Raw genomic sequence first — 13,927 nt, 5'->3', positions numbered from 1 at the left:
GTAAATTTGTAATATTCCTGAAATCAACCTGCACTGACAGCATAATCCCCAACAGTTCATGCCACCCAGAAATACATAAGAAGGCCTTTTCTCACTCCGTGACCATCCGAATCATTAACCTCCCTTTAGAACAGAACGAAATCACCAAAGAGTTATGTATGCTAAAACATATAGCAACAACTAATGGCCACAGTACTGATATGGTAGACAAACTGTACAAAATAACAATATAGTGAAATAAATAACATTAACATGAAAGAGAATCAGAAATAATGAAATACATTGTTTTAACTTATAACAATACCATATCAGATAGAACAGCCCATAATTTTCACTTTTTCCCACAAACAACAAAGTAGGTAAAATGGTCAGACACACTACGCATAAAATAAAATTATTTATACAATAAGAAATTTATAAAATGAAATGTGGTGAATGTTATAGTTTCTATATGGAACAAACAATAATTTCCACCTGGCCTTAATTTATGTTGATTTCTACCATCTCAGCTTTTCTTCAGTGTAACTACTCTTTGCTTCATTCTGTTTTAGTTTTCTACATGTTTCATTTCTTTTTTGTCTATTTTTCACTGCCCCCCTCCCACCTCTGTTATGCACAATACATTTATCTTTTCACTCTTTTAAAACGTGCACGATATTTTAGTAGTAATCTCTGTCTTTCATATAACCCTGTCTTCCACCTTTAAGCTCTCAGGTTTTCAAGTCTCGTCTAAGGCAGTCCCCAACAATCAGTCTTTTTTACTCATCCCGTACGGTAAGTCTCCCCTGACCCGTGGTTCTGGGTGACTTCCCCAAAACCTACCCCTTTTCCTTGACCTTTCCAGTCCTTTTCCCCCTTCTTCCTTCCTCTTCATTCTGCATGAAGAAGGAGCCATTGGCTCCGAAAGCTTGCCAATCACAACGGTCTTTTATGTGTGTGTTCTGTTGCCGCTTGGTGAGTAGATTTTTTTATCTATCCAATTAAATAATTAATGCTAAGAATATAATAGAGGGAAAAATTCCACGTGGGAAAAATATATCTAAAAACAAAGATTCTGTAACTTACCAAACGAAAGTGTTGGTACGTTGATAGAGACAATAACAAACACAAACACACACACAAATTTCAAGCTTTCGCAACCCGCGGTTGCTTCATCAGGAAAGAGGGAAGGAGAGGGAAAGACGAAAGAATGTGGGTTTTAAGGGAGAGGGTAAGGAGTCATTCCAATCCCGGGAGCGGAAAGACTTACCTTGGGGGGGAAAAAGGGGCAGGTATACACTCGCATATGTGGATGGATATGTGTGTGTGTATACCTGTGTGGATGGATATGTGTGTGTTTGCGAGTGTATACCTGTCCCTTTTTCCCCCCAAGGTAAGTCTTTCCGCTCCCGGGATTGGAACGACTCCTTACCCTCTCCCTTAAAACCCACATCCTTTCGCCTTTCCCTCTTTCCTGATGAAGCTTGAAATTTGTGTGTTTGTGTTTGTTATTTTTATTGTCTCTATCAACATACCAACGCTTTCGTTTGGTAAGTTACAGAATCTTTGTTTTTAGATACAATTATAGAACAAACAGGTAGATGTTTCTTCACCAGATTTACAGAGCACACAAACATAAGTGAGAACTCCAAACTCTCACTTAGTGCACATCTACAAAACTGCAATTGTAACACCAGTAGCAAGGAAGACTAATAGAAAGGATGACTAATGGAAATTTACAGTGCCTTCAAAGAACACTCACAATATATTCTCATAAATAAAAATTTTTTTGATTGTTTTACACTTTTAGTCTGGTGTAGTATAAGTGTGCATTTTTAGATGGGTCAATGTGTCATGATACATACAATACATTCAAAATTACAGTGCATAAAATGGAATGTCATGACCAATAAGTAACTGGGAGTGTTGACTGGTTGCTCTTTGATGTGCATGCATATTATGTTGTAATCTGTGCCCAGCTTCAACCTGCATGTCAAAAATCTTGTAAGTACATAAACATCAACAAACTGCAAAATTGGTTGCATGTACAATAATCCCATGTTACATTGTTCTCAGCATATTGTGTTAAGTTTTGTAGATGCTTGACAATGGAACAAATGCTGAAATTTCAATAGTAAAATAAAAACAGTAACAGCTAAAAGCAATATGACATCACTGAAGAAGTCATTCTATTGGTGAGGTGACTTACATCATCGCAACAAGAAAAACACCAGGACTTCACCTACTTTCCTACTACCTTCCAATACTATTCAGAATAGGCTCTACATAGCACATATTTCATTTTAACCTGTTTGTTGATATACATGAAGATGAGAAAACATGTTCAAAATACGATGTAATATATTGAATGAAACTGGGACCATAATGTAATCAAAACATCATGATGAGCGATGAATGAGACCTGGGTTCAAGTTCTGGTTTGTCACTCAATTTCAAACCATCAGGATAACTATGTTTTGAATATGATGGCATAATAAAGGCTATTCCAACTCACATGCGCCGGCCGGAGTGGCTGAGCAGTTCTAGGCGCTACAGTCTGGTACCGCGCGACCGCTACGGTCGCAGGTTCGAATCCTGCCTCGGGCATGGATGTGTGTAATGTCCTTAGGTTACCGTATTTACTCGAATCCAAGCCGCACTTTTTTTCCGGTTTTTGTAATCCAAAAAGCCGCCTGCGGCTTAGAATCGAGTGCAAAGCAAGCGGGAGTTCTGAAAAATGTTGGTGGGTGCCGCCACAACTAACTTCTGCCGTCGAATATATGTAGCGCCACACAGGCATGCTTTGTTGGCACAAAGATAAATACTGGCACCAAAATCTCTGCGTCAGTAAATAAATTTAAAAAAAAAGTGGAAGACGAGCCTTTTTCCTCCGCCCAGAGTTTCTACCACTGCGTTTTGGTACATTATCCAACGAAGTAAATACAAATTCTGTATTGTTGATCTTCGAATGTAGCAGCATTTCAATGTACTACGAAAATCCGACTGGCAAGACTGTTTGGGATGTTTGTCAATACGGCCAACTCTACGTTCTGAATTTTTTCCTACCTGTGAGAAGAGATGGTTGCTAATAGGAGCTTTTATGAATTGTGAATCACATGTAGTATTCTCTTCGCCATAAGATTAATATGAATATAAACATTTTGCCATGTATTGTTTCGTGTTTGCTACTATCTCATTTAAATCCTGTCTGCCTAATAAACTACGAAACTAGAGTGAGACAACAGCAAACACGGAAGAATATACATATCATGTCACGTTTATATTCGTATTATTCTTATGCCTGATAGTGATACAGTCAGAAATGAAGCACGGCAACTGACTAGATTTTTAAATCTAAGATGACTCTAATTTCTGTGCAGAATGTAATGAACTAAAGAGGCGCCTGCAAAGATTTTCAAACGGAGAAAAATTTTCGCTAAAATTTCGTTCAGAACATCATCTATCATACGCAGTCTATTATTTGGTTCTTGTTGATCATTATCAAAGAAAGAAGTAGTGTAAGTAACAACAAATGTTTCGCTAATGAGACAACTCCTCTCTATTTTTTTATTTGTAAGCGGCGGTAGCGCGCACAAAAGCAAGTCACGCCGCGAGCGGCGACAGGCCGTAAACACGCACTATCAGAATGCGACAAACAATGCATGACACAGTACAGTAATGCATTTTCAGCTTAGAGTGACGTAAACACCTATATCAAAGAGAACGGCACTTATCAGATCAAAGAAAAATAAGCAATCAATTCAAACCAGACGAAGCACGTGAAAAAGGAAGGATATCCGTATAAATACGGACGGAGCGCGTGACGCGTAGCAATGGCTACCTGGTAAACCGTAACTGCTAAGCTTACAACTCGAAGCAAACTACTGCAGCTGTATCGTCATAACATTTGACCTAAATTGTGTCTCATATTACAACTAGGCGAACTTTGTTTCGATTTGGAGGTGCGACCTAAAACTTTTCTCTCCCCTTGAATTTAGAGTCTCAAATTTCAGGTGCATCTTAGATTCGGGAAAAATTTTTTTCCTTGATTTCGAGTCTCATTTTTCAGGTGCGGCTTAGATTCGAGTGCGGCTTAGATTCGAGTAAATACGGTAGTTAGGTTTAAGTAGTTCTAAGTTCTAGGGGACTGATGACCTAAGAAGTTAAGTCCCATAGTGCTCAGAGCCATTTGAACCATTTTTTGAACCAACTCACATGCCCACCTGGGGACAGCAGGGCACGCATGGACACAAATGGCCATGGGTGGGCAAACGGCTGACATGCAAGCAGTCTTGCAACCGAGGCATAATTTATATAATCACACTACACTGGCAGAGTGTGGGCAATTTGTAACTTAAGAAAATACTGATTCTGCATATGTGATGAAGCATATTCCCATGAAATTGTAACTACCTACTTGTGCTACTCTTAATTTGTGAAATTAATTTCATGTTTGATGACTGAAATTTTTGCCTGCCAGAGTACAAAAACTGGACTAAATTTTTATTCCTTGTGCATAGGAATGAAATTAACTGTTATCCCATGGAGCGAAAATAAACAAACATAATCCAAAATTACAACAGATTTCTTTGTAAATCTAACAAATGATGACCATTTGTTAATAGAAAGAAGATGGAAGAGAAAGAAAAACAACAGTTTTACCGCCATAGATATTAAATTACACATAAAATGACATTTTTAAGCATACAAAGCTGAGAAAAGAAACCATGTTAGAAGAAAGTGCCACAGTGGTTGTAACTCAAACTGGAATGACACGTTAGAAGGCAATTAGGGGACTTTCATGCCTATTTGTGAAGTGTATAGTTCTAAAGATTTTCAAATGAGATTATGTAGTGGCCTCAAAAATACGAATTCTCCATACACATTAACAACCGTTGTGACTTACATACATTTGTGAGCAAACATTTGCAGCAACTGTTTACGATTTAGGATTTCAAATTTATTTCATTATCATTTACTCGATAGATGATCTTACATACATTTACAGAAGATGAACATTTAGATTTACACAGTATTTATTACACATATCTCAGCCACACAAACTGTGACTTCAATGCATTCTGTTAAGATTGCCATAGCCTCACTTAGAAAAAGTAAGAAGTGTGAGTATTCAAAGTGAAAAGCATGGCACTTATTTGCTTTTATGTAGTGTAAATTTAAATGTGAATCCTTCATAGATGCGTTGATATTACCTGAAAACAGTGAAGAATGCTAAAAGAAAGTTAAAAAACTAAATAGTGACTATTTAACAATTTATGAGAATGCAGCTGGATGATGTCTTCAACAAAAACCGATATTTTGACTGGCAGACACCCTGTCATTCCAGGAGACAAATGCAGTTAAAACATGCTGTGCAAGGAAATTCATGGCCTTGGTTTGTAGCGCAAATAAAAAAAGGTAAAACACACACACACACACACACACACACACACACACACACACACACACACACCGTAAACAACTAGGGCCAACACACAACCAAAGATGACAGAAGTTGTCGATAGTGAATATTAATTATCAACAGGTGAGCAAGTAGCATTATGCTGTCAGAAGGTTCCAAAGCAAAAACCCCCTCTGTCTCTGTTTACAAGCTACATCCAAATTTAATCTCAACTGTTTCCTAAATGACACTAACCCAATAGCTGGAAGTTAATGTCAGAATCTCTTTGTTGTTTTATTCCATGGGGTGACTGGTGCTAAGGCAATGTTCTGCAATATCAGATTTGTTCAGCTATTGAAAGCATGTGGAACACTTATGCTCAGTAGACCTGCCCTCCATAGTCTTGATGGTCTGATCAATGTATGACATGCCATTACTGCAAGGTATAGAGTACACATCCACAAACTGAGATCATCCTTCATAGATCCGTAAAGGGCACTAGTCTTAGATCGTGGTCGAAAACCAGATTTCACTCATGTTTCCACAGAATACCACCAGTCCTTTTGGAAATACTACCTGCATATGGCAAAAAGGCCATAGACTTTAATGTCACTTGAGTAGTTTCGTTCCTCACCTGATTCATGGTTGGTCGATAGCACAATGTGTGTTTGATCTGTCTTTCACTATAACCATTCTGATGGAGGGTGACTTCGAGGTAGGCTAACTCAACTGACAGACTTTCAGGGTCTGAGATGACATGGGTGCTATGAACCAAGGTACTTAGTACCCCTTTACACTGAGCCAGACGGTGTCAACTATCAGCCATAAGATACAAATCAGTGTGAGTTAACTTCATAGAAACAGAATGTCCCAACGTACAATCAACCTTCCTCCTGATTGACACATCGAGACAGAGAAGACAGCCATCCTTTTCCACCTCCACCAAGAAGCTAATATTCAGATGGATTGAATTCAGATGTTCCACAAAAGTTTTTGAATTCTCACTTCCATAAGGCTAAACAACATAAGTGTTGTTTATGCTTTAACTATCAAATTTGTGTGTGTACCATTTTATAGTTCAATCGTTTATAGTTCACCGTGCATAATTCAGCCACGAGAGGCCACCCAGCCTGCTGGTATGACAGTAGTGTGTGCAACCTGCCAGCTGTGTCCCCTGTTAGAAATAATGACCATATAAGATGGAATGCAAGGCTCAGGTGGCCACTTGTGTGTTTTCTGCTGTACGTAATTTGTCTCTCATGTATTTATGCTTCTTCATGCGATAAAGTTACAGTGTAGTTGGGTATATATCTAAAAAATCGTGCAGGTCTCAATGCTGACAACTCCAGTATATGTTGCTCAAAATCTTAACTGAGAGAGGTGGCACAGTGGTTAGCACACTGGACTCGAATTCAGGATGATGACAGTTCAAACCCATGTCCGCCCATCCTGATTTAGATTTTCCGTGATTTGCCTAAATTGCTTCAGGCAAATGCTGGGATGGTTTCTTTGAAAGGGCATGGCTGACTTTCTTCCCAATCCTTCCTCAATCCGATGGGACCGATGACCTCGCCGTTTGATCCCCTCCCCCAAATCAACCAACCAATCAAAGTCTTGACGAACAGATAGGCAACAACAGGTGACAGAGGACTCTCCACTGCAACACCATCTGTCTGTTCATAGAACTGGTTGTTGAATAAAAAGTAAGTGGAAATCGCATATGTCAAAATACATTCATTAATCCATCACCAAACCTAACCTGAATGAATTGTAATGAATCAGAGGAATGCAAGTCAAGAGAGAGACCACATCAAAATTCATTATAACATCAACGTAAGAAATTTTCCAAGTTCTTAATGTGACATACACAGTAACCTATTAGTGCATGAAAGAGTACTTCATACCTTGGTTCATAGAGTCCATGTCATCTCAAAGAGCAGCAAGGTGTTTTGTTACACGGTAAGGTGTTTTGCTACACGGTAAGGTGTTTTGCTACACGGTAAGGTGTTTTGCTACACAATAAGTCACAGCACCCATGTTACTGACAATAGGCCTATGATGAACACGAAGCAGACCTCCCAACTTCTGTAATAGTACTCTTTGGCGAACATGTACCAGTCAACATATGAAATTATTCTCTCCAAACATCCTCAGCAGTATCAGAAGGCACTCAAAAAACAGCCTGTTTTAACAGAACTTATAAAATCAAGAACTGTCAAATGTTTGGACATCAGTACAAAGTTTAAATCTTTCCTTAGCTTATTTATATATGCAGACGATATTTTTTTTGTTTGGCCTAGTAGAATGGATAATTTAAACACTTTCTGAAACATCTGAATTCACTGAACCCAAATATTCACATCATACTCCCTGATGTGTTGGTCAGGTAGAAGGCTGACGGTTCATTGGGACAGGCCATTTATTGGAAGGCAAATCAACTGATTTGTATCTTGAGGTTCATAGTTACCACCATCTAGCCCTGCATGAAAGGGTACTTCATACCTTGGTTCATAGAGTCCATGTCATCTCAAACCCTGAAAGTTTGTCAGCCGAGATAGCCTATCTCAAAGTCACCTTTTGCCAGAATGGTTGCAGTGAAAGACAGAACACAAACATGCTACCGTATCGACCAATTGTGAATTGGGTGAGGGATTAAAATATAGAGGGGGCCCCAAAGTTTACAGTCTTTTTTCCTTATGCAGATAAGACTTCCAACAGGATGGTCATACTCCCCTAAAAAACGGTGTGAAGCACATTTTTCAACCACATTTTAGTATTAGGGCCATTTTAGGGTTTGCAAAGGATGGTCTTGGTTTGTGTAGAGTGAGTGTCTATTGTACTCCTTGGAGACGTGACATCATATGACAACCATCAGGACCGTGGAGGAATGGTGTACTGAGCATAAGTGTCATACATGCTTACAACAGCCAAGCAAATCTGTTATTCCAGAACAATGCATTAGCACCAGTCCTCCTGTGAAAAAGACACTGAGGTGATGAAAGTCATGGGGCAGTGATATGCACATATACAGATGGTAGTAGTATCACATGCACAAGGTATTAAAGGGCAGTGCATCGGCAGAACTGCCATTTATACCCAGATGATTCATAAAAAAGGTTTCCAATATGATTGTGGCCACACAACAGGAATTAACATACTTTTGAACAAGGAATGGTAGTTGGAACTAGATGCATGGGACATTTCATTTCAGAAATCATTAGAAAATGTAATATTCCGAGATCCATACCGTCAAGAGTGTACCAAGAATACCAAATTTCAGGCATTACCTCACCACAAAAAAATGCAGTGGCCGATGGCCTTCACTTAATGACCAAGAGCAGCGTCATCTGTGTAGACTTGTTAGTGCTGACAGACAAGCAATACTGCATGAAATAAGCACATAAATCAATGTGGGACATGCGACGAATGAATCCATTAGAACAGGGTGGCAAAATTTGGCATTAATGGACTATGGCAGCAGACGACCTATGTGAGTGCCTTTGCTAACAATACAACATCTCCTGGGTTGATGACCATATCAGCTGGACCCTAGACGACTGGAAAACCGTGGCCTTGGCAGGTGAGTCCCAATTCCAGTTGATGAGAGCTGATGGTAGGGTTGGAGTGTGGTGCAGATCTCATGAAGCATTGACCTAAGTTGTTAACAAGGCACTGTGCAGGCTGGTAGTGTCTCCATAATGGTGTGGACTGTGTTTATATACGATGGACTGAGTCCTTTGGTCCCACTGAACCAATCATTGACTGGAAATGGTTACGTTCGGCAACTTGGAGACCATTGGCAGCCATTCATGGACTTCATGTTCCCAAACAACAATGGAATCTTTATGGATGACAATGTTCCAGGTGACCAGGCCACAATTATTCATGACAGGTTTGGAGAACATACTGGACACATTCAAGCGAATGATATGGCCACCCAACATGAATCCCATCAAACATTTATGGGACATAATTGAGAGGTCAGTTTGTGCACAGAATCCTGCAACGGCAAGACATTTACAATTATGGACAGATGTAGAGGCAGAATGGTTCAATATTTTTGCAGGGGACTTCCAATAACTTGTTGAGTTCATGCCATGTCAAATTGCTGCACTATGTTGGGCAAAAGGAGGTGCAACACAATGTTAGGATGTATCCCATGACTTTTGGCACCTCAATGTGACAAACACAGACGCAGAGACAGGTTTCAGATTATCTAACGGGTCAACATGAAAATTTCACCTCCAGCACTGACAATTTTGAACCTAAGGGAACAAAGTCAACAGTATTGTACAATACACTTTAGACATATATGTGCCATGCAAGATTATGAGGTATGAAAAAGATGTGCCTTGGTTTGACAACTATGTTAGAACGCTGCTATAAAAGCAAAAAGAGATTAACTGCAAATTTAAATATAGTCAAAGCCTCACAGACAAATAAAAGCTAAACAAAACCAAAATTAGCATAAGGAGGGCTATGCAAGAAGCACTCAATAAATTTGAAAGTAAAATTCTATCTACTAAATGTCTTTCTCCACAAAGGAAGATTGTAATGTTGTTCCTACTTTAAATATTCGCACGAATGATAAAATGACATATTAATATAAATGACCAAGGGGCAGAAAAGCAATTGAAAGTGCTTAATAGAAGAAAGATCACTGGAGCTGAGGATGTACCAATTTGAGTCTATACAGAGTATGTGAAAGAACTTGCTTCTTTTCTACCAGCTGCGGACCATATGTCTCTTCAGGAATGAAGTGCTCCTAATAACTGAAAGCAAGCACAGATCATTCCCATTTTCAAGATGGGTTGTCGAACAGTTACACAAGACTACAGCCCTATTAGCTCTCACATCGATGTAGAATTTTGGAAGGTGTTTTATTCTAGCATATTATAACATTTTATGAGACTTAAAATTTCCTCTGTAACAATCACCATGGATTTCGAAAACAACGTACATGGGAAACTCAGCTCGTTCTGTTCATCCACAACATCCAGAAAGCAGAACATACAGGCACTCATGTAGATGTTGGGTTTCTTAAATTCCAGAAGGCATTCAATACAGTTTCACACAGCCACTTAATGAACAAAATATGACCATACAGAATATCAGGCCAACTGTGTCATTAGACTGAAGATTTTCTAGCATGCACAACACAGGATGTCATTCCGAATGGAGAGAAAACACTGGAAGTTCCATGAGGCTTTTTGCAGATGATTCTGTCATATAAAGAGAAGCTGCACTGTTAGAAAATTGGAGTGAAATGCAGGAAGAACTGCACAGGACCAAATAGTAGGTAAATCACACACCAGATTGAGACTCACGAGGAAAAGGAATGTAATTCATTCACAGAAAAAGAGCTCACAAGGCACTTGTTTGACTGATTTTTGAGTACTGTCCATCAATCTGGGACCCTAACTGGGTAGGACTGATGCAAGGCAACGAGAGAATTTGAGAAATTAGAGTTAATGCAAACGCTTACGCACAATCCCTCTTCCCAAAAGCCATTCATGAATGCAACAGGGAAGGAAGACCAGTTAGTGGCACCAGACATAACCACTGCCACATACTATCAGGTGGCTTGTGGAATACTGATGTAGAGGTACATCTCGATGCTTGGTGCTGAGAGTGGCAATCAATCCACAACATAAACAAATGTAGTATATTCTAAATTGCAAATACACAGAAATACCCTTTATTGTATGATTACACAATTGCAGAACAATCACTGTCAATAAGAATGCATACAAAGTGATTTGAAGTGGAAAAACCACATCAAATCAATCATGGGTAAGTCAGATACCAGACTGAGATTCACAGAAAGAAGCCTCGGGAAAGGTAGTCCATCAACACATGAAATAACTTATAAAATGCACATTTGACCAATACTTGAAATCTGTAACAGATAGGACTGATAAAGGAAATAGAGATGATCCAAAGAAGAGCAGCACATTTCATTACAGTTTCATTCAGGAAGTGCGAAAGCATCGCAGAGATGCTTATCAAACTCCAGTGGTGAACACTGCAAGAGAGGCATTCTGCATCATAGTATGGTTCACTATTAAGGTACCGACAGGGTACATTCCCAGAAGAGTCAACCAATGTATTTCTTTGTCCTACATATATCTCACAAAAAGACTGCAAAGATAAAATATAAAATTAGAGAGATCTGCACTCACACATACGCTTACCAGAAACTATTCTTCCTCCAAACCACACACGACTGGAACAGGCAAAATGAGATGTGACACCTGTACACAAAGTACCTTCCACTGTAATGTGGCTTGTGGAGTACAGATGTAGAGATTCTGACGTGCACTTTGAGCTGTTGGCATTTGAGATTAGAGACGGAGATTTTTTCTTAATTTATGCTTAGAACCTGTAACAATAAGGCTACTTATGCAATTAATCTCTCTCTACCTCCTCTCTCTTATCCTCCCCCCCCCCCTCTTCCCTCACCCTAGTCATTAGTCTAGTCATCTGTAATGTGCTGACCAGTTTGTAATGTTATCTGTTGGAAATCTGGGTAATTTTAAGTGTTTTCTGTACTGGTTGTCCGTAAATGTGAGTTGTCCAGTCTGTGGAACCATCTGTTGGTTATTCTCATAACTAGCAAAATTACATAAATTTAAGTTTTGTAAATTATCAGTTTCATATTTTGTTCAATATTTATATGTATTTTGAATCATTCATCATGTAAATATTATAATGCAATACAAGAACTTATGTTCAAATCCTTTTTAAACAACAATTTGCGAATGTTCGATAGGGCACTATAGCTTCTTCAGTACTAACTGTTTGTTATGTCTAAGACAAAGCCAGCACAGAAAGACAGTGACGATGAGCTTGGACTGCAAATGGACATGTGTCATGGGTGTGCTATGCATTTCGCTAAATGGGCAATACTGAGGATGATACTTGGAAAACATGACCGTCGTATTGTTTGACAACATGTAGTGCATTTATCCAAAGGGTGATTGGCTCACTCACTTAGCTGCAAGCACCGACTATATCTTTCAAATGGTAAAGTAACATACTGAAGAACTATTATCCTTCAGTTAGGACACTCAGATTCGTAAACTGACCACTCAGTAACCCCATACTGTATATAAAGAATAACACATTGCCTTCAAATGAGTTTCATTTCTTTTCTGTTTGTGTAGAATATTTAATCTTGAACTTAAACTTCCTCCTCTGTCCTGAATTCAGTCATGATTGTTGCTTCCATAATTAATAGCTATAAGAATCAGTCTAAAAGCTTTTCAAATAGTTATTAGTTTAACTTTAAGTGAAAAGCAACTGTTACAGTGAGATTAAAATACAGGTGACTACTACATTGCACTTGCGTAAGTTCTCAATCTCTTATTCTGCGACAGTTTAGTGCTACATAAACATGTCACACTGTAATTATGGTAACTGTGTGTGTAAAGGGGCAGTTAAAAATGATGTCATATTATTGTTTATATTTTGGTATGGAGGTATTCCTGTTATAAGCCCTTCTCGCTTCCTGGTCGAATCATGTAGGGACAAAGTTAATGCTACTAGCTCATCCATTGGTGATTAATATTCAGTGCTAGTTGTTTATGGTGTGTCTGTTGCCTTTCTGCATATGCTCTGAATAATGACGTTTTAAATTTCCTTGTAGAGCACTCTCTCATTGCATTTGTGCCTTGAAACTGACAGGATATACATGTGTCAAAATATCAGCTGCTGTAGTGATATCACCTGACTGCATTTCTATAATTTGTTTGAACATTTCATTTCATACTATGGTCGTAACTTAAATTTCATAAACAGAGACTAGTTGTCACAAATCTTTGCTCAGTAAAATAAATTTTGAATAACATAATAGCAACACAAACTTAGGGCCATACAAGGTTACATTCTGCAACACAATATACAATGGCAAGCTGACACAATTTCTAAAGATTATCAACTAAAGTGCAGAATATTTAGAAAAAATGCACAAAAAAGAAATTTTAATTTTCTCAATAAATGCATGAAACTGGATTGACATAGAAGTAAACAACTTCTAGAGGAATGGTTATGTTTCTGTAGATGACAGTAACTTGAGACAATCATCAAATCAATCATTTGACATCCACATGCAGAACAGAAATTTTCATGTGACAGTATCTGGCACTCAACGATCAACATGCAAGAACGATGTAAATGCTTATTTAAGATTTCAAGCAGTATGTCAGTACCTGTTGATCTGTTGTAACTACTGTTGACGTAGCCCTCATTTCCTGAGTAACAGTTCGTTGTTCTTGCCTTGCACCACTTGTAGTTGTGGTGTGGGCTACTGTCTTCTCTTCCACCTGAAATTCAGTGTTATTTGATTCAGTATAATTATGAGTAATAGGCTGATAGGCACAATTAAAAGACATTTCCACATTAGCTTTCTGCCACAGCCTTCACCAGGAAAAGAAGGAGAAATACACACGACATTCCTTCACACAAACAAGCACACCTCAACACACTACAAGACTGCCATCTCCGGCAGCTCAAACCAGAATGGTCCGAACTGCCCAAGCTGTCGAA

The 13,927-nt window shown here is 38.7% G+C and overlaps 1 protein-coding gene across 4 annotated transcripts in view; it reads right to left on the bottom strand.

Annotated features, from left to right (window-relative positions):
- LOC124802513 (mesocentin-like) overlaps window positions 1–13,927 on the bottom strand; it is a 629,570-nt gene that overhangs the window by 21,167 nt on the left and 594,476 nt on the right. For all 4 annotated transcript variants that reach the window (XM_047263347.1, XM_047263349.1, XM_047263350.1 and 1 more), the window contains exon 14: window positions 13,591–13,704. In XM_047263347.1, the coding sequence (XP_047119303.1) occupies window positions 13,591–13,704 (114 nt within the window). The remainder of the gene's footprint in view (window positions 1–13,590; window positions 13,705–13,927) is intronic.

This window comes from Schistocerca piceifrons, chromosome 6 (assembly GCF_021461385.2).
Source record: "Schistocerca piceifrons isolate TAMUIC-IGC-003096 chromosome 6, iqSchPice1.1, whole genome shotgun sequence".
NCBI classification, from domain to species: domain Eukaryota; kingdom Metazoa; phylum Arthropoda; class Insecta; order Orthoptera; family Acrididae; genus Schistocerca; species Schistocerca piceifrons.
Note: the sequence above shows the minus strand (reverse complement) of the source record. Positions and strands in the feature narration are given on the sequence as shown.